The 22,041-nt window shown below is 38.7% G+C and overlaps 1 protein-coding gene across 6 annotated transcripts in view; it reads left to right on the top strand.

Annotated features, from left to right (window-relative positions):
• The window catches only part of LOC121316889 (sodium/calcium exchanger 1-like), a 163,476-nt gene that overhangs the window by 5,523 nt on the left and 135,912 nt on the right, over positions 1-22,041 (top strand). For 2 of the 6 annotated variants that reach the window (XM_041252189.1, XM_041252190.1), the window contains exons 1-2: positions 11,820-12,055; positions 14,604-16,452. In XM_041252189.1, coding sequence (XP_041108123.1) covers positions 14,642-16,452 — 1,811 coding nt within the window. In that variant the 5' untranslated portion in view covers positions 11,820-12,055; positions 14,604-14,641. Of the gene's footprint in view, positions 1-11,817; positions 12,056-14,603; positions 16,453-22,041 lie in introns of those variants that run through there. The other 4 variants (XM_041252193.1, XM_041252194.1, XM_041252187.1 and 1 more) reach the window with 4 other exon arrangements.

Raw genomic sequence — 22,041 nt, 5'->3', positions numbered from 1 at the left:
CTTACCATGCAAGCCTAACAGTCAGAGTGGCCCCCATTCAGAAATGTCTAACCCTGTTCCAACAGGGTTAGAAGGTACAATTGGTTTTGTGTCAGAGGTTACTGAGTCTGATGGCCGCAGCTGGGGTTACTCCATATGCGCCAGATTCAAGCTCGGCTCAATACCTTCCGGCTACATCCCAAATGTGACAGATACTGTCAGCTGACCATGTCTCGTGTATGCTGGGAAGCCCTATGTTGGTGGAGGCAAGCCTCTCACCTATGCGATGGTGTTAGCATGGGAGTGATCCACAACCGTCAGGTAGTGACAACACACACATCCAACTCCAGAGCAGACATGTCCTTGTCTGCAGGGACAACATGTCATTAGTAGTGTACGTGAACCAGCAGGGAGGACTTCAGACCCCAGGATTAACCGCAGCTGCTGATCTGGGCATAGAAATACTTGTTATCCCTTCGGGTTGTTCATCTCCCGGGACTGGTGAATTGGACAGTGACTTCCTCTCGAGGGAGGGTCCTCATTCGTCAGAACAGCATTTGGGGTTGTTTTGGAGAAGTCCGAGTCAATCTCTTTGCCATGGCAGAGACTACTCATTGCCCCCTATGGTTCTCCCTCCACTGCTGCAGTCCACTAGGGGCCAACACCCTAGTCCACAAGTGGCTCAGTATGCTGTTGTATGCATTCCTGCCAAAGCAGTTGCTCTCGGCCTTCCTAGAGAAAGTACAGAGAGAAAAGGCAACAGCTCTCCTGGTGGCCTCCAGATGGCCAAGGAGAATCTGGTTTTCAAACTTTTGGTAGCTGCTTCAGGGCCAGCCCAGGAGATCCCACTATGCATGGATCTCCTCAGTCAGACAAGAGGCACCTTCTGGCACCCAGAACCAGGCTCTCCAACTCCAACTGTGGGTCTGGCCCCTGAACAGGACCATCTGTCTGCTTTATGGCTCTCAGATGCAGTCGTTAGTACACTGTGGAACGCTATGGCCTCCTACACAAGGGCATTGTATGTCTATAAGTGGAAACATTTTCAAAATTGGTTTATGACCAGAGGTCATGACCCCATCTATTGCCCATAGCAATTATTTTGCAGTTTTTGCAAGATCTGCTAGAGGCGGGTAGATCCCCCTCTATGCTGAAAGTGTACCTAGCAGCCATATCTGCATGCCATGTGTACCCAGGCGCTCATAGTTTAGCGACCTGTTTTCTGAAAGGCGCTTGGCTCTATAAAGAGAGCATTGGTATTAGCCATTACCTCCACAAAGAGGGTTTGTGAGTGACAGGTTCGGTACACAGCTCCTGTAAGCATGTTTAGGATGATGGAAAGAGGGTGTTGTTGCATATGAACCCCGCTTTCATTCCTTAGATGGTTACGGCTTTCCACTTGAATCAGTTAGTGGAACTGGAGACTTTCCATCCTCCTCCTTTTGCTTCGGAGGAGGATCAGAGATGAAATTCCCTCTTCTCAGTTAGGGCATTGAGAGGTTATGTGGGAGCGCTGCGTCAGTCTGACCAGCTCTTAGTCTGTCATGGTAAAAGGACCCTAGGTCAAGCCCTCTTGAAACAGCCACTGTCCCGCTGGATTGTGGACACAATCTCGACTGCATATACTAATGCCGGCATACCCCGACCTGGGATGGTGGCCGTGCGCTCTACCAGAGGAGTGGCGACATGATGGGACTTCTTTGGAGGAGCTTCATTGACAGATATTTGTACTGCAACTAGCTGGGCTACTCCACATACATTCACCAGGTTCTACCCATTTTATGTGGTAGATCCCTCTATGCCTTCACTAGGCACAAGGGTCCTTGAGGTTGCACGCTTGAACCACCAACATTAGTTTGGAGGTAGCAAGACGTCCCTCATCTGCCATCTCCGCTCACGATCCCTTGCTGTGGCTTTGATATAGTTTCCCAAAAGTACGGTTGTTGGTGGTCTTTGAATTGAAAGAGAAGATGACCAACACACCTTACGAGGTCACATCACTTGTGTTCACAGGTTTAATGCAAAAGAGAATGTGATCTCCGCAGAGAGACTACGTATTCCCTCGGTGGGTGGGACCGATGACGTCACTCCCCAGAGGGGACTATCGGCAGCTTTGACATAAAATGTTCAGTAAATATAATTGTTGGTCATCTTCTCTTTCAGGGAAATAGGGTTACACCCTTAAGCTATTGTTTTAAAAACTACCTCTCACATCATTCGCATTGGCTGCTTATAAGATCATTTGCATCATCGATTTGATTATGATCAGTATAAATGCATGAGCAATCCATACTAACTTACTGCTATAAACCAGCAACGATTCTACAGCTAAAAAAGTTCAGCAGATCTGACATATCATTTTGTCACTGATATTTGTAGGCACCTCAGTGCATATTACGATCAGTTTCTGGGTTGACCAACCGAGCACGATTGAAGACATTTTTTTTTTAATTTCTGGAGGCGACAGATAACCTTAAATAAATTAAACATTCTGCTAACTCAAGAGAAGTTACCAAAATAATTGTTCAGCTATCTACACACTAACCAGTTGAAGACCAGATGACATTATCTGTGATAGGGATAAGAGGATAATTTATTTCTTACTGTACTAACTTGACATGCCCACAGGGGGCACAGCACCTGGTCTGCTATCTCATTTTCTATTAGAAACAAAACAACAACCTTTAGTTGCCAGGTGGCCAACATTGGCCCTTCCAGTCCTGGTCTTTATTCCAAACCTGTTCTAAACTGTTTAATTGAACCAATTAAACCTTCGTCCAGAGGACTGTAATTGCTGATTGAACATCCCTGTTTTAAAGTTTCTTGGTAGGGTTGTTCTCACATTTTCTCCTCTGCATTATATTAAACGGGACAATACATTAGTCTGAGGATAGTTAGGATTGTGTATGCAAAATATAGTTATAGTAGTAAATTAATAATATTATAAAATAACAGAATTTGATGCACTATGTAATCTTTAATTGAAAACTATTTTAAAAATACATAACACAAAGAGCAGAAACATTACAAATCGTTGAACAGTTTTTTCTGCTTTCATGATTTATGCTGCACTGTATCACAGTGTTAAATAGTAATCTCGTTTAATTACTGCTTTCTGGTTACATGTTTAAGATACTGTACAGGAGTTGTCAAATCATGATATTTTAGTTTGGAGTATCCAGTTTTTTGTTTATGCAAAACTACAAAGCAGTATGCAATTCAATATGTTAATGTAGCATTATTCAGCAGGTTTCATTTGAGTGTTAATTCTATACGGTGATGCAAAACTTTGGGCCATAGCTGTGCTTTGGTCTTGTGGACCTCAGCTGTCCTAGGGGCATGGTGCCAGTCATTTAGGGACTTTTTCCATGACTACATTATGAAGTGAAGCATCCTGTGCTAATACACAAAATCAAACACCTGCACTCAAACAAATGCCTCAGCTTTAGTAACATAACAACATACGGTACAAATGATCCCTGGAGTCTCCTGTCATCCTGGGAAAGACAGAAAAGCTGTTCTATTCTGAATAAACACTGGAGCCTCTCTTCAATGCATTATTCTTTACACCAAGTGCCAAGTTAACTGATTTGGAGACTCCAGAGAGTTTCATCTATCCAGAGAAATGGACCCACGTATTGAAGACAAGCCGTTTGATGTATCTGAGCCACAGGATTATGTTGGGTTTCTTTTTAAATGTGTATGAGATATTAAAAACGAAAAAAGAAGATTTCAAAAATCATTCTAATAGTCTCATGCACCGAATGACAGTTTAATCTAAACAAGAAAGAAAGGATATATTAAGTTGAATATTTTACTGTCCTAGGAACTAGACTTACTTGATTTAGTGTGTACCATATGCAATGCCTATCAAGTAGTTCTACATGCATTAGTTACATTTTATATGCCTTGCCCATTGGATATTTAAGTAATAACTACAGGGAACATCAAGTGCATGATAAGATACCAGTCTGAGAGAATAAAATCCAAGGTGGTCAAGGTGTTTACACTAGCGAGGGAGAAGATTGTCTCCAAATACACCCACTGCGTTCCAGAAAACCAGCAACTGAATGTTAATTAGACTGAGCCTTCAAAAGTGACCAGTCAAAACGGTCAGATTCAAATAGTTGCGCCAGCAGTCACAGTCATTCCCTGCAAATGGAAAAGTTTGTTGTTCTGATAAATCATTTGTGTCTTAGTAATAGCAAGCCCCATATTTTTGTTGTGGTGATGATTAATCTATTTTAACACAACAAAGTCTGAACATCAAAAAGTCTTATGCCACATTTCCATGAACCACAGAACTCGGGTACGTGCTCGAGTTGTCCCCCCCCCCCCCCCCCCCCCACCACCACCACCACCACCACCACCACCACCACCACCTTCGTTTCCATGTTTTTAAATTACTCGAGTTGGTTACCAGTTTGGGTGGGATTCTCTGGTCTGATTTCACTCTTCGGCTGGGTTGAATTCTAAAGTCTGAATTCGCATTGAACAGCTACAAGACCTTTTGGCTAACTCTAAATTTGGGTCATACTCATTAATTATATGAAAAATCTAGAGTCATCATTTCCATTGGAAAGTATCTCTATCTCAGGTTTCACTCTGACCGCCGGGAATGTATTACATGATCAGCATGTAAAGTATACAGTGTGACAGGCATTCTGCAAGCACAGAGTGCATTTAATGTGAATTTTAAAAAGTTAATTTTCAGTAGATAAGGATACAATAAAGGCCACATTCACAAAGCTTAACAGAACCATAGTCTCATGAATACATAGCTGTATTTAGTCCACCAAAATATTGTTTAAAGTTTAAAGATTAATGGGGCTCGATACGTTTGCTGTATCATGGTTATAAATTACCATTGAAATAACATTATTTGTAATACTCAGTATGTGTAGGATGTCTCTTATATTATAAGAGATGTTATCTTGTACAGTTTGGGCGAGCGACCTGCAAAGCTGAGTGGTCTGGCTGCTCAAGCTGTTCAACAAGACATCTCTTCTACAATAAGAGACACACAACATATTACTTTTACCCAGGGTGACTTACAGTTGTATACAGAAAATACATATCAAGAATTACAGTACAAATAGAATCAAGATACAAAATACAATGACTTTAGTCCTAATAAGAGCAAATACAAAACATGGAATGGTTTAATATCTGGGCAGTTCAAGAGCAGGTAACAGTGTTGATAGTTACATCAGGGTTAGATACGAGTGCAGGTGATACAAAATGCTACAGATTGGGTTAAGTGCAGAATTAAATACAGAAAAATAGGGAGCAGATAAGTACAAGTTGAAGTGCATTAAGGCAGAGTGCTATATTGTCCAGAAGGGGAGAGTTTTACAGGTGTTCTGAAGAGGTGTGTCTTGAGGAGGCACCAAAAGGTGGTCAGGGACTTGGCAGTCCTGACATCCGTAAGAAGGTCATTCCATCACTGCGGGGCGAGTGTGGAGAAGGAGCGGGCTCTGGAGGCAGGGGAGCATAGAGGAGGTACAGCCAGTCTTCTAGTGCAGGCAGAGTGGAGAGGTCGGTGGGGGTGTAGGTTGAGATGAGGGTCTTGATGTAGCTGGGTGCAGTCTGGTCAAGGCATTGGTAGATGAGTACAAAAGTCTTGAACTGGATGCGAGCGGTGATTGGGAGCCAGTGGAGTGAGTGGAGCAGTCGAGTAGTGTAGGAGAAACGAGGCTGAAAGGACACCAGGCGAGCAGCACAGTTCTGGATGAGCTGGAGCGGATGGGCGGCGGACGCAGGGAGGCCAGCCAGGAGAAAGTTGCAGTAGTCTAGGCGGGAGAGTACCATGGTCTGGACGAGGAGTTGCTTGTTGTAGTTGGTGAGGAAGGGTCAGATTCTTTGTGTTGCTCAGGAAGAAACGGTAGGTGTGTGCTAGAGTGGAGATGTGCTGGGAGTAAGAGAGACAGGGATCCAGGGTTACTCCAAGGTTCTTGGCTGAGGAGGAGGGAGAGAGCATGGTAGATTCCAGAGAAATGTAGATAGAGAGATCAGAGGAGTGGGAAGATGAGAAGGGGAAGAAAAGGAGGTCAGATTTAGAGAGGTTGACTTTGAGACATGTGAGTGCATCCAGGAGCAGATAGCAGACAGACAGGTAGAGATACGGGAGGGGATGGTAGGGTCAGAAGGGAGGAAGGAGAGGAAGATCTGAGCATCATCAGCATAGAAATGGTATGAGAAGCCATAGGATGCAATGCAGGGGCCAAGGGAGCGATTGTACAGAGAGAACAGAGGACCGAAGACTGACCCTTGGGACTCCTGTTGAGAGAGCATTTTGTGTGGAGGTTGAGCCGCACCAGGTTACCAGATAGGTGAGGTCAGGGAGGTAGGAGGAGAACCAGGTCAGAACAGTACCGGAGATACTCAGGTCAGCAAGTGAGGATAGGAGAATAAAGTGATCAACAGTGTCAAAAACAGCAGCGAGATCGAGGAGAGGTAGGACAGAGGAGAGAGAGGCAGCACGGGTAGAGTTTAGAAAGATAGTGACAGACAGGAGAACAATTTCAGTGGAGTGAGCAGAGTGGAAACCCAATTGGAGAAAATCAAGCAGAGAGTGGTTAGACAGGAAAGCAGAGAGCTGGCGGTGTACTGCCTGCTCAAGGGTTTTAGAGAGGAAGGGTAGCAGGGAGACAGGACGGTAGTTCTGGAGGGAGGTGGGGTTGAGGGTAGGTTTTTTCAGGAGGGGGGTGATAGAGGCTTGTTTGAAGGCCGAGGGAAAGAGGCAAGAGAGGAGAGAGGTGTTGAGAAGGGAGGAGATGAAGGGGAGTAGAGCAGGAGCAGCAGCTTGAAAGAGGTGAGTGAGGAGGGGGTCCAGTGCACACATGGTGGGTTTGTGGCCCTGGAGGAGAGAACAGAGGTCAGAGTCTGAGAGGGGAGAGAAGGAGGAGAAGCAGAGTTAGTAGGGGAGATACAGGGTGTTGGGGTTGGAGCGGGAGGGGGTGTGGGAGGAAGAGGTGTTAAAGAGTACTTAGAGATTTAGAGATTTTAGAGGAGAAGAAAGAGGCAAAGCCATCAAAAGAGATCGCATTTTGCTCTTGCTGAGCGGAGCACAGAGGAGAGCCAGGGTGGGGGAGGAGAGGGGAGGGAGGTGAGGGGAAAGAGGGAGCTGAGGGAGGAGAAGAACATGGAGGTAGCACAGACTATAGAGAGTTTGGAGAAGGACTCAATAGGAGGGAGGCGAGAGAGAGAGAGAGCAGTGGAGGCAAGGATAGAGAGGGAGAGAGAGCGGAGATTACGGCGGGAGGTGACAGTGGGGGTAAGTGGAGTAGGGAGAGAGGAGAGAGACAGAGAAAAAGACATGAAATAGTGATCAGAGAGGCCCAGAGGGTTGGCAGAGAATCTCAGCAACTGCTAATAAACATAACAAGTGATACATTTTACATAACAGTGGTTGCTATCATTTATAGAATTTGCAATAGTTCAAACTAAAGGATTACTTAGATTGTTATTGGTCACTGGTTTAGCATTATCACACCACTGCTCCACTACCTTACAAATCGGAAGAATAAAATATTGGCCATGTTCTTGCTGGGATGACAATAATTTGAGTTGCTATTTTGTGAAAGGTACAAAATAAAATGCAAGGCAAGCCAAAGCTGAGTATAGCTGCCATCTGCAACAGCAGGGGGCTTCCTTTAGCCTTGCTCAGAATAACATTATCAATGGTTCTGATGTCATCTCAGCCAATTCTCAAATAATTTGTCGTTTTGAGGCATGTGGCATACAAAACAGACCGAAAACACGTACAGTAAATGGAGCTCTTCTGCAGTGTTCAGTTTCTGTCACTAATTCAAACTAATTGAAATTGGTAAGCTGCGGTGAAAGTGACAAAACTTTAAAAAACAAAAAACAAAAAAACAGCTGAGTTGCATTTATTGCAACTAGCTAAAAAATCAAGAACTACAATTTTATAATATGACTGCTGTTTTTTTTTAGCGTTTGTTTATTTACTTTTTGATGTGTTTATTTATGAAATTGTGTTTATTGGTGCATATTGTCCTAAAAGTGAATTCAGTATAATGGTAATTGCACTCTGGGATTCTTGAGTTTGGATGTCTTGAAGCAAATCAATATTGCAGCATAAACAGAAGTCCCAGTACTGTATATTTGCTTTGCACCCCCTATGCAGAGCCCAGAAGCATTGTTAACCAATATTAACACACAAAAACTAAATTTCCCCATGTTTTGTATTTTTTATGTGTAACTTTATCTTTTTTTAGAGCTCTTTTATGAATTGGTTAATGATTTAGAACATTAGTCACTCTTAAAGTGAGCAGAATGCTGTTTTGGTAAAACAAATCATTCTGGATGGGAAAGGTCAGACTGGAGGGTTTGGGGACAGGTGTATTCAGAGAAGAATAACACTGCATAAATATGGTTACATGTTACAGTTAAGAGGCAGAAATGGGCATTAATTAATTGGCATTAATTCTAAGATTATCGAACCCAACGTGGGTTAATGCCAAAATTATCCAGCAGATTACACTAACTAGTGCTAGAATAATTCTAGCACTAAGCTGCTTCTAACCTTAACAGTAACATATAGATTAAGATGAAATTTAACCAGTGAGAAATAAAAAAAAAAAAATGCTGAATCTTTTTTTCTAATGGAAGAGTTTGTGTCAGACTATTCAAAAACACATTCTTCTTAATGACTGATGTTTGACTGCTTTAAAATTTAAAAGTATTTCTCCCAATTACCCACCCACCACCACTGGTACAATTATTTAGATTTGTGTTTGAATATTTTAAGGATAGAGAAGACCTAGAGTGGAATGCAGCATGAAGTACAGTATGTCTCTTTCTGGGAAACTGCATAGTATTGATCTTTTTTTATATATTACCCTCTTGAAGAGGCACCTTTGCTCAGTTTGGCTTGACAGTGTTTTCTTTTTTATTTGTTTATTTTATTATTATTTATTTCAATCAGGACTGATGAGGTGGTGGTGTTATGCTGAGCTGCTACTTATTTACTTTCACAACAGCCTTCTTTTAAAATTACTTAGCATACACTAATAGGATGGGTGTTCATTTTAGGATGCTATGAATAGCCTACCTTTGCAGAAGTAACACAGAACAGTGTAACTGGCCCACCTGTACGCTCAGAACTGTATTTTATATGTAATGCAGAAGCTGACAAACTGGCAGTTGGCCAGAGTTTCTTAATCTCTTCCCTTAAAAAAAGCTCAGCAGAAAATGAATGTGGGAATAAAAGTCTGACTTGAAATATGAACACTCCATATATAAATATACAAGAATATTCCATTGGGACATATTTATTCCATTTTCCTGCAACCACACTTCTAAGAACTGAAAGTAAAATAAGTAAATACAAAATAAGAAAAAAGTGACTAATTGTTTGTACTCTGCTACCACAGTCTGTTCTACCTGTCTATTATATAATTATAATTATATAACATAGTGTTTGATTTCAAATAAACAGTATTACACTGCATTAATATACATGAAATTATAATTCAGCACTGTTGAGATTAGTACATAGTAAATAAAGTGTAATCACCACACATATTAAAAGCAGAAACTGTGTTGTATACAGTGGGGCTTACCTAATGTTCAGCAGTCTTTTTGTAGTCCATGAATATGAGTATATTTCTCATTTTAGAATTATTTATGGTTCCGATCTAATTGCCTTGCATTAATGATTCTTATTTGTTATTGCCATAACAAAAATTAATGCTGCTGTTTAAATATGTATTTAGTATGCGTGAAAGGTCTCGAGATGTGAAGCACTGGGACCCCTATAGATTGTAGTATTAATAGGGTTGTTTTTGCTTTCATGTTGATGCTGGTTCATAGGAAAATCACACTGGTGCCCGTGTGGAAACCACTGCATCAGACAAGTAAGACCAGACTGCACAGGAAAAAAAAAAGATCTAATATACTTTATTAAGTTATACCATTACCAACAGGTATTATAATACACATTTCTTTACAAGCAATCAATGGATTTGACTAATTTCAGTATTCTTTTAGATTCTGACTGTTCTTACATACAAACTTGCCAGAGCGTGTGATAGTGTCATGAAATACTTGAACTTAAAACAAGGCAGTTTAGGTTAAGTGTGCATAACTTGCATATGGAAACTTGCATGCCAGACAACCACAAAAGTGCATTGTAGGTTGCATTGCAGGCTGAGGCTGATGCTACCCCCACCGCCCACGCGGTGGGGCAGGAGCACGAAGGGTGTGGACCCTTCCACCCCTCCCCCCCCCCTCCCAGGAGGGTTCCTGCTTTCATCTAGAGTTGAAGTAATGCTTCTGTTGCAGAAGATAAGGTCATATATAAAGCACCTGATGGAAAACTTTCTCAAGAATAGTTTCCATTGTGTTTACAAGCGCGTAGTTGCCGAATTTGCAGATCTTTGCTGATACAATTTTCTGGTTGGTTGCAATCTGGATGACATATGCTGGCTATGAATTATTTTCCTATCTTTTTTTGTTTCTTTATCTTTGTGCATCAGATTGTATTGCCGGCTTCAAATCTGACCATAAACTTTAAAAGACCAATGTAATGAGGATTGATGATGTCATATGACTTTTATAATTGTTATAAAAATCTAGTGTAACATTTAATATTTTAAACATAACTTATATATAATATAACTATGATCAATTGTTTAAAATTTGATTAGACATTTTTATAAATACAATTATTTCACCAAATAAAATCAACATTTCATGAAGAAATGTACAGATAAATGCACAAGATGTAGTTGGATTCTTGGTTTATCTATATGCCAGGTTATGTGAGTTCAATATGACCTTTTTTAGTGAAATATTTAATAAATAGACTGAATTTTTTAAGAAATCCACCAAAAATGAAGTTAAGAAACGGTGGTGCATGTCAAGCAAAGCTTCTTTGGAGCCTTCATTTGCCTTGAAAAACCTGAAAAAATTGAGATGTTTGGAACAGAACAATAGTTTCATGTTTCTGTAAACACCACCTTGATCTTCAATGTTCACATTTACTATGGACTGACGTGTAGACAAATATAACGTTCATATGAGCTGACTAGTACTGCTACAGGTGCATCCTTTGAACGATCTATAAAATTCATTGCTGTTTATTTATTTATTTTTTATTTATTTATTTATTTGTTTATTTATGTATGTATTTACTTATTTTACCTGGAATTCTTGATGCTGATAACGTATCTATCTAACATCCTTTCAAAAAGCACTAGGACGCAACGAGGACAATGCCCAATGCCCTACACTGTATATACTGGTCTGTCACCTGCCGTAGATATACTGCAATAGTTTAAGAAAAAAAGACAAGAACAAAAAATAAAAAAACAGTGCAGCACATGGAATTAAGTGCTAATTACCCATCAAAACCAAAGCTACTTAAGCCTGGTCTGTCTAAAAAGTACTGGGCGTGGAATAGCCTAAATTGTTACAGCAAGGGAATACGTATTTTCTTCTAGAGAGAAGTCGAGTAAAATATGGAGCTATGCAGCTATAGTATTCGAGAGGGGAAAAAAAGTTAAACCTTTTTATTCTGAGATCATTTTAGGTGGGAGGGTCTGGATGTTGATAAGAGCGCTGGCAAGGAGCCATGATGCATTGCAAATGTGGTCTCTGTCCTTCTCAGTGCCTGTGAAACCAACGGCAATCGGAAAATATTCTAGAGAGAAGACAGCTAGTAGACTGAGGGAGCCGGGTACTAACTAATAGTCTATCGCACTACACACACTCAGTGTCGCTCAACTCTCTTACTGGATCTCCAGCAGCAGGGTCCAGCATTGAGCAGTTGTAAGGAAAAGAATATGAAATAATATTCTCACCATTCCATCTTGACCTCAGAATTGCACTTTCACAGATACTATCAGTTGTCTGCGTTTTGCGCGTTTGACATGCTGGTCGTGGAAACGCTAATCTGCATGGGAATCTCAGCAGCTTCGTTTCTTTTGACATTGTGAAGGCGAGTTCTTCCTGATTGCAACCTATAAAAGGCAAGACGAAAGCGAGAGCGATAGGAAAGTACTGCCACTGCTGATTCTAGCTGAAACTCGCTAACACATTGGAAAATAAGGTATGATGCTTTTTAAATTTCAAGTAGTACATGGTTTTACATGGATATTTGGAAATATATCTGACCTTGTACTGAGTTTCAGTTACATTTCACACACATGTTCAAGTAACATACTGAGCTCTGTGCAGGTTCTCGAAACTTAACCAGTATTGTATTTGTTTATGAATCTATTTATCTATTTATGTATGTATTTATTTTAATTTCAATAGACTGCTTTAGCACAAATCAGTCACGATATTTAATGTCTTAATGTAATGTTAAAATTTAGCTTTTACTTACCTTTTGAACTTTGATTTGTTTTGTTTTGTTTTGTTTTTGTTCTGTAAGGTTTCTATTTGAATTGACGATGATGCGTTTTAATCTTTTCTAATACTGTTTGCATTGTGTATGTCAGATCGGCTCGATTCATGTTTCAGAAAATAATTGCAATAAGACTTTAGACACAACAGCGTGTGAACTGACAGGATCACTTCAGGTGGACTAGTTTGGACATTCAGTTGTGTTCATTTGTTCTTTTATTTTTATGTATGCACTTATTTATTTTTGTAATCGGTTCAAGACGCGTTGCTGCATGTAACAAATACCTGAACGGATCATCATTTATATTAATTCCTCTTTCAAACTAAGAGCCATTATTTGGCCAAGCACCTAATCGCTGTCAGGCTTTGGTTTCTACGGAAATCCATTATAACGTGACTTGCAGATAGCTTACCGGAGATACCTTTCTGGTATACAGTAGTTACAATTTAATTATTGAAATGTATTATTTGAGTGTGATAAAAAAAAAAAAAAAATGTTTAAAATTGTGTTCTTTCGGTGTAGCACACGCGGTAACCCTGTTTTTCCTTCGAGCCTAAAACCGAAGACAGGGTATTTCAGCATAACCCATATTTAACACTGTCTTAGTATCTGCAGTGTGTGCTTCAGGTGATCGCTTTGATATGGTAATCTTTTTTTTTTAATTAAAAGTTTAACAGCCAGGTGTAAGACCACAGTCTGTGTTATTAGAGATGGGACAGAGTCACCCTTAAATGCTATTAGATCAATTATTATTATTATTATTATTAATAATAATAATAATAATAATAATAATAATAATAATGTACACCTAACTACATGTACACACAATTTGAATACATACTAGTAGTATGAATGAATGAATGAATGAATGAATGAATGAATGAGTTAGTTCATTTAGTTCAGGAATTTAGTGTTAAAGAATATATATTCTAAATATTTTTTGTAATTTACCATGATCGGAGAAGAATGCATCTTTCAATGCACCAGATGCCAAAACGTAAGAAAGGTCAATAAAATTAAATGTCAAGAATTCTGTACAGGCATGGTGTTTTAATTCATACAATTTACAGGCTTATGTGTGTCCATTAGGTAATGCCACACCAAATCCATATCTATATATATATACACACACACACACACACACACACACACAATCATGTCAAATACATGCACATGTCCTTAAAAAAACAAACTATTAAATGTACACCATTTTCAAGATGGGGACCACCTTGTGTTGTTCCCATCTACTTACTGTATGTATACAACAACTACCAGTACTGTAGATGTGGTTGAATGTTCCATTCTTTAAAACTGCTACAAACGTTTCCCTTCAGCAAAGGTAGAATTACAAATGGAAGCATATGGTTACATTTAGCAGAGACTGATTTTTTTTCCAATAATATTTGTATTCACGTTTTCAGAATACATGAATAGTACTATGATTTGCTATTGGAGGATAAGAGAATGCTCGATGATGTACTGCAGCAGGTGTAGCGTCACATGTTTAACAGCTCGGATGTTATGAAATTTGTAGATTCAATAGCTTTTTCAAATGCAATCCAAGAACCACTGCATAAAGTCATTATACCACTGTATTTAAAACATTCTACAAAGATAAATGTATGAATACTGTATGTACTTATACTGTACTGTAAATGTAGTCCGTACATATAAACTTTATAGATAGAGGGGTTCTAAGAGGCTCCGTTTCAAGACGGATTCTCACAGTAAGATTACCCAGGACATAATATGCTTTATCTCTTCCCTATTAAAAAATCTTCCATGTTGTACAACAGCACCCTGTAGAAAATGTAAACAACCATATTAAGTTAGATATAATCTTAATTGATGAAATCCAATATCTGCAGGAAGATGCAAAAATCAAGGCAGTTTACAAAAGGCAAAATGCCAGATAGTAATAGCTCGTTATATTAACACTTACATTGCAGTGTAAAAGAACGTTGTTACGTTTTTATTACAGTTACTAATAGGCAGCCTTATCATCAAAGGTTGCCTATGTCATTAGATTACTGTACCTTTTATACATGATAGAATTAACAAATGCTATAAGCAAATTTACGCAGTGGTCTAGCTTAGTTTAAAAAAGCCGTATTAACTAATATTTGACTACATTTGGTTTGGGGTTCAAAAGGTTACTGTGAAAACTAACAACACTGGCTTTAGGGCATCTAATTAATTAATTATCTACCACAAATAATATTTATTCTTTTTATTTTTTTGTACGCAGGCTTGGGAAGATCTGGAAGCTGATCATTAACAGACATCATGCATCGTCCAAAGGGATCGTCCCTGTTTTCCTTTAGCTTTCAACTAGGAATTGTGATGACAGTTTTGCTCCTCAAGATTCACCATGTGACCGCAGAAAGCAATAATGGTGAAAATACTTATGTGCATAATGAAACAAGATCATGCACTGGAACATATGATTGTAAAGAAGGCGTGATCTTGCCAGTGTGGGAACCCCAGAACCCATCTATTGGGGACAAAGTTGCAAGAGCTACTGTCTACTTTGTGGCTATGGTTTATATGTTCCTAGGGGTCTCCATCATAGCTGATCGTTTCATGGCATCTATTGAGGTCATCACTTCTCAGGAAAAGGAGATAACTATTAAGAAACCCAATGGGGAGACCTCCACCACAACAGTACGGATTTGGAATGAGACTGTGTCCAATTTAACCCTAATGGCATTGGGTTCTTCAGCTCCTGAAATTCTACTGTCAGTCATTGAAGTGTGTGGCCACAATTTTGAAGCAGGAGATCTTGGGCCGAGCACAATTGTAGGCAGTGCTGCCTTCAATATGTTTGTAATTATAGGTCTCTGTGTCTATGTAGTCCCAGATGGAGAACATAGGAAGGTTAAACATTTGAGGGTGTTCTTTGTCACAGCAGCCTGGAGCATCTTTGCCTACACCTGGCTGTATCTGATCCTGGATGTGATTTCTCCCGGCATCGTCCAAGTCTGGGAAGGCCTGCTTACTTTGTTTTTCTTCCCCATTTGTGTTTTGTTTGCCTGGGTTGCAGACCGGAGGCTCTTGTTCTACAAGTATGTCTATAAGCGGTACAGAGCAGGGAAACAGAGGGGGGTGATAATTGAAACCGAAGGTGACCGGCCACTGCCGTCTAAGGTAGACATTGAGATGGATGGCAAAATGTTGAACTCCCATGCCGTGGACTTCATAGATGGGACCCTAGTTCTGGAAGTAGATGACAGAGACCTGGATGAAGAGGAAACCAGGAGAGATATGGCAAGAATCCTAAAAGAGCTCAAGCAAAAGCACCCAGAAAAGGAAGTGGAGCAACTGATAGAGCTAGCCAACTACCAGGTTCTAAGCCAACAGCAGAAAAGCCGTGCCTTTTATCGTATTCAGGCCACAAGGCTGATGACCGGTGCTGGGAATATCCTGAAGAAGCATGCTGCAGATCAAGCAAGAAAAGCTGTCAGTATGCAAGAAGTTCGACCAGAAGTAGCAGAAAATGATCCTGTAACTAAGATATTCTTTGATCCAAGTGTGTACCAGTGTCTTGAAAACTGTGGGACTGTGTCTCTAAATGTTGTTAGGCGAGGAGGTGATTTGACCAACACTGTTTCTGTGGAATTCCGAACGGAGGATGGTTCCGCCAATGCTGGTTCAGATTATGAGTTCACTGAGGGGACCCTCGTCTTCAAACCAGGTGAGACACAGAAGGAAATTAAAGTGGGAATCATCGACGATGACATTTTTGAAGAGGACGAGAACTTCTTGGTGCACCTTAGCAATGTCAAGGTGCATTTGGATAATGCAGCTGAAAACAATCCAGACACAAATCATGTTGAAACAATTGCATGCTTGGGCATACCTTCAACGGCAACTGTGACCATCTTTGATGACGACCACGCTGGCATCTTTACATTCGAGGACCCCGTGATGCATGTGAGTGAGAGCGTAGGTACCATGGAGGTGAAGGTTCTGCGGACCTCTGGAGCTCGTGGGGTAGTTGTTGTCCCCTACAAGACCATAGAAGGTACAGCCAGAGGTGGTGGAGAGGATTTTGAAGATACCCACGGAGAGCTGGAGTTCCAGAATGATGAGATATTGTAAGTACATTTCACTTTCATTTATCCAGCCGAATGGCCATTAAAAACATGCCGGTACTGTCAGTATATGCAAACCATTTTAAGTGTTAGTTGTGAATCAAAGTTGCCAGTTATTAGGAATTAGTGTCCTCAAGCAAACCTGCATGTTTTTAATAGATTTTGGTTTTGTGTTTGTTTAACAATTTTCTGCCAATGCTTATTTTCATTTATTTTTTATTTTACTTTTGTGCTAAGTGTGACTAAAGCATTGGTGCTTTGCAAGATGATAACAAAACCTACATTATTTCTTTTTGTATCTTTTAATCCCCCCCCCCCTATTTTTTTCTCTTATTTTCATTCTTCTCCTTGTTTAGTTCTGCTCTGATTTAAGGTTTAGTCATACAGCTAGGCACTGCATATATAATAAAACAGTTAAAAACACCAAGTTCAATGTGTTGTTACACTGACGTATAATCAGGGTTGACACAATTAAAAACAGCATTTTTTTTTTTTTTATTATTCAAATTTTATACCCTAGCTGCCAAAAAATATTTGTTTGTCAGCCCACACCATCTGTTGTGATTTTTTGTTCAGGTAACAATTCAGCTATTTTATTCTTCATACATACATTAGTTTTGAATAATGCAAGGTTATGCATTCTATATACTGTAGGTTTTTTTAGCAACATCATAATAAATGTAAAAATTAAGTTGCAGTAGAAATACATTTATAACAGAATAATTAAATGATACATGGGGGGGTGCAAACTAGTTTAGGTCCCAACTGTAAATCATAATCCAATCAATAAGAAAGCACCTGAGCCTGGAGAAGGCAAGAAGTGATTTGTCACTGTTGTGTAGAAATTTTTTTTAATTAAACATACAGTCAATGTGCTTTTGCTGTACTCATGAAACAGCTATACAAATTTCAGTGATGGCATTGGACAAGGATTAGATTGCCCTTGGGGTATAGGGTTTTATGTAAAATATATCACATTAATAAAAATCTACCATGTTATGGTTAAAAGTATAAGCTATCAGGCAGTGTGGTCCAGTGGTTGAAGTCTAGCACTTGTAATCAGAAGGTCACTGGTTCAAATCCCATCTCTGCCACTTACTGTCCCTTTGTTAAAATTCTAGGTATCTGAATGGGTAATACCCTTACTCATCCTTGGAGGGCAAATGTCTCTGTATTTTTATTTTGGTACCCTTGCACTCCTGGGACAACTGAGGGGTTTGAGTGGGTGATAAAACAAAGGGTTAAATCCCTTCTTCTAATGGCACTGTTATTACATTAACCACATGTTGGCAGGGTCTTGTGCGTAACTTCCAGTATTGAATCTTTTACTTCTGCATATAGTCTGAAGACTTAATATAGTGTTAAGAGGAAGAACTAATACATAATAGTTTCAACCAGTAAAAATCAAGGTGCTTCTTGAGAGTCTAGGATTTAAGTTGGCTCCCCAGTTTTGTGATTGTTAATTTCAAACTGATCATATCAGGGGAAACAAGCTGATTTTGTACTGTATGTACTGACAGCAGGATTACAATGGGCTATTCTAACCAATCAGCATTATTGCCAATGACAGATGCATTTATTAAACAGGTTACAGAATTGTACTTTATAACGTAGCGCACTGGATATGTAATACAAGCATTGCTTCATGCATGGGAAATGATTACACCGTGTAACAAATTATTTTTTTTTTTTGTTCCTGGGTAGTAAGTGTTATTTCCTAATTGCTTATGCCTCAAAAGTATAGAAAATGTCTATTATTCCCCACAAACTTTGCTTTTGTGACCAGGACAGTGACATTTTGAAATATCACTATTTCCAATGAGAGAACGGGAGCTTTTGTGTCTTTTCATTCACATAAAGTCAGAAAAAAACAACATATGAATCCAAATTAACATGTATTTTTATTAAAGTAATACAAAAATGACTACTAAAGATTTAGAAGTGAGTAGTTTTTTGAGATTTACGATTATACTGTAAATTTACAGTATAACCATAAATCTCAAAACTACTCACTTATGTTGTGTTAGCTTTCTCAGTGACTTCGTTTTTTCAATTAAAAAGTAGCTCTGTTTTTCAATAGATGAAAGGTCTTGTAAAAAGAACTTTCCATCACACTCTGCATTATTTTGGAGAGTCTTACGTAGTTTCCAAAATGCCGTGCTCTTAGCATTGTTTGATAGACTTAAAAGAAAAAAAAAGGTGCTATAATAGCATGGAGGAAACTGTGCAGCATGCTATTAAAAACACAGTATCACTCTGGATATCCAAGACCCTTGTGCAGTGGAGTTTGATTGCCGTGCATGGATACATTATTGGTTCCTGAATTACATTGTAATTGTTTATTGGCATGAGGTATAGACTTACAGTAGGGGGTTCAACACATCTTTATTGAAGCTAAATAAATAAAACTCTTTATTATTTACATTTTTAATTCCAGTGCCTAATTGAAATGGATTTGTTTTGTTGTGTATTCACAAAAAAACAAACTTGGTGAGCCTTGTTTTGCTCTACTAGTGTGGGAGGTTTTGTTTGCTTATACTGAGGCCAGACAGAGTTAAAAGTGTGGGAGAAACGCACACTGCACCGGAATGAGCTTCAGTCTTCCTTCATGTTTCAGTTATTGTGTTTGCTGTTGAATCTGGACTCAACAAAGCTGTTTCATGCAGAGACAATCTGGTCCTGTCAGGCAATGGAAGTGCTGTACAGTGCAGTGCACTCATGTGTCTTGTTACCGCTACAGGGCTGTAGTGGCATCAGAAACACTTATAATGATCGAGGAACTGACATCCCTGTTAATGTATAGATCATTGAACAAAGAAATAAAGTTCAGATATAGCAACCTGTTTTTTTAAAAAAAATTAATAGTTTATGTGGTATTTAAATTTCACATGCTTGAGTTTCATTAATCCCAACAATAACACCCAAATTTTTCAAGTAGACACAAGGTTTTAATATCCTTCCAGATGTCAAGAACTGTTAAACATTTGAACATTTGAGCGTATTTGAACAGCACCTCCTGAGTTTAGATATTGGGTTCGGATACGGTATTGCCCACATGTGTGAAACAATATATATGTTAATAAGTGCCCATGGTCAGATGCCAATATATTGCTCAAAATAAGTGCATCCTTTATGCAGTATTTGATGTGACATAGGGTTGAAGTAATAAGAATTGCAGTTTTTTTTTTTCAAAATTGCAGATGTCAAAGCAAAGAAAGTTGTGTGTTTGATAACCAGATAGTATTAGCAGTGCAAACCCTAACTCCAGATTACATAATGAGTCGAAGTGGCAGTTTGGAACAACCCCTGTATAAAATGAAGAAGACACAGGCAGGCTGCATGTTGAGCCTGAAGGCCATTGTATGGCAATTCAAATTCAAACAGTACTTCATCCAACAGAAATAGTCAAATCGCATACAATTTTGATTGACCTTTTCTATTGTATCTATTCTTATGGAGGCAAAGGTAAACTAATCTTGAAAATGGAAAGGCCTTGCCAGTCACTCTGAATGTTTGTACAAAAGTTTTTTACTGTAATGCAAGGAAAAAAAAAGTTCCAGTCTGGTAAATCACGAGCTTGAGCAAGTTTTTTCAACAGACCTTAAAACATCTTCCCCTGTGCAATACGAGAGTAAACAACGCTTCTTCCCTGCATGGACACATATACTTTTATTTCTACTTTAGATCATAAATCCTTTATTAAAAAAAAATGTGTTTTTTCCAAAGTCAAACAATTTTTTTAGAAATGATGAAAATACTGTAGATTTTTTATTTATTTATTTATTTATTTGATGCTGCCTTGAATAATATATGCGCATACTGTGCTGGCTCCCTTAACTTGATTTTAAAAAGTATTTGGGGTTCATAGTGGGAGAAAACATTAAGGAACTGTCACACGGAGAAGTCTATCGTGGGTCCTAATGACTGCTAGCAACAATGTATTGATTGCTATTATATTGCTATTTTGTTCATATAAAAACAATAAAAAGGTGGAGGTTGATTTAATATAACATCTTAACTATCCAATACCTGGGATTATACAAACATATTTCACGAATCCTCTCTTACAATACAGACTGAATTCTACAGTGCTATATTCTGAGCTATGGGAATATTTATTGCTTAATTTAAGTAATAATACGTGGGTTGTAAATGCTTCCTGTAGCCAACCTAGGGTATATTTCATGCCCATAGCGAAACATGTTTGACTGTCACATGTACTGTAAACTACAGGTAATGTTTCAGGAGCTACAGGATACATGCACACAAAGTCACTTGTATCAAACTAACAGATTGCTGACAGGAGAGTGCAGGGATTTATCAGGGTTAAATTGATGGCGTGTAGCAGTTGTGAGACAGGTTCAATAATTTTTGTAAACCGTATTAGAATAACAGTAAAGTAATAGCATTAGTAGGTGCATGGCACCTGCTAATGTTATAGTTATTGTTTTATCATTACATTATTAGAATGGATTTTCTGTTTATCAGACCCTTTTTATCCAGTTATGTAGAGGCAGCATGATGGTCTTGAGTTAGATATCACACGTTACATAAAGGCCTAACTAAAGAGTGGCATTACCTTAAGTTTCATGGCCTTGTGATACCAAACAAAATACCAATATAGTTTTACATGGCAGGTCACTTTTTTAATACAAAGGGACAACATGATACAGTCATGCTGCTTTAGGTAAAGCCAGTTTAATAATAGGAATTTTGAATGTTGGAAAATAAAACTATCCATAGTTATTCATATTGGTATGAAGATGTTGAGAGTTGATGTAAATTTTATATAGTAATAACTTGTCATTAGCATATATATACATCGTAAAAACCCACACAGTTTAATATATACATTTATATTTAGACAAGCCTGTTGTTGTGCTTATAAAATGGCCTATAAAATACAAAATATTATGGTATGAGGATACATTCAGGCCTTTGAACTCTTTATCAATATATTGTTTCATATGTAGATAAATACATTTCTCCTTTACAGCTTTTCTCATGATAACTTATTAAGATAATCTTTATGCATAATTATAATATTTAAGGAGCAGACATAGGGTTCACTGCACTACAACTTTACTCACAATAATTAATTTAACTTAAAAAAACTCACAAAACTAAATTTACATGCTAATCTCATTATATTAGACAAAATGCTTGGTTGTCCATGGTGGTGTTAGAATTAGTCCAAAACTCAAAAAATGCTAATTCAAAAGTATTCATAAAAGCCACTCTTAGGAAAACGTCACAAGGACAATCACTTAAAGTTTGCAAAACGGCATTTGAATGATGGAAATGAGTTCTGCTCAAAGGTTTTGCGGAGTGATGAAACAAAAATTGAGCTATTTGGTCATGCTGATAGTCGTTACATTTGGAGAAAGTCTGGTGAGACGTACAAGGAAAAGAACACCATACCTACTGTCTTTGATATGAGTTGAAGAAGGCTGTGCACAAGAGAAGTCCTTGGAATTTGAATGAACTGGAACAATTTTCTGTTGAAGAATGGTCAAAAATCATCATTCCAAAAGCTCATTGACAAATATCCTAATCATTTAAAAGAGGTTATTATTGCTAAAGGTGCCTCAA

The sequence above is a fragment of the Polyodon spathula genome, chromosome 6 (genome assembly GCF_017654505.1).
Source record: "Polyodon spathula isolate WHYD16114869_AA chromosome 6, ASM1765450v1, whole genome shotgun sequence".
Classification (NCBI taxonomy): Eukaryota; Metazoa; Chordata; class Actinopteri; order Acipenseriformes; family Polyodontidae; genus Polyodon; species Polyodon spathula.
This window is presented reverse-complemented; position numbering and strand designations above follow the sequence as displayed.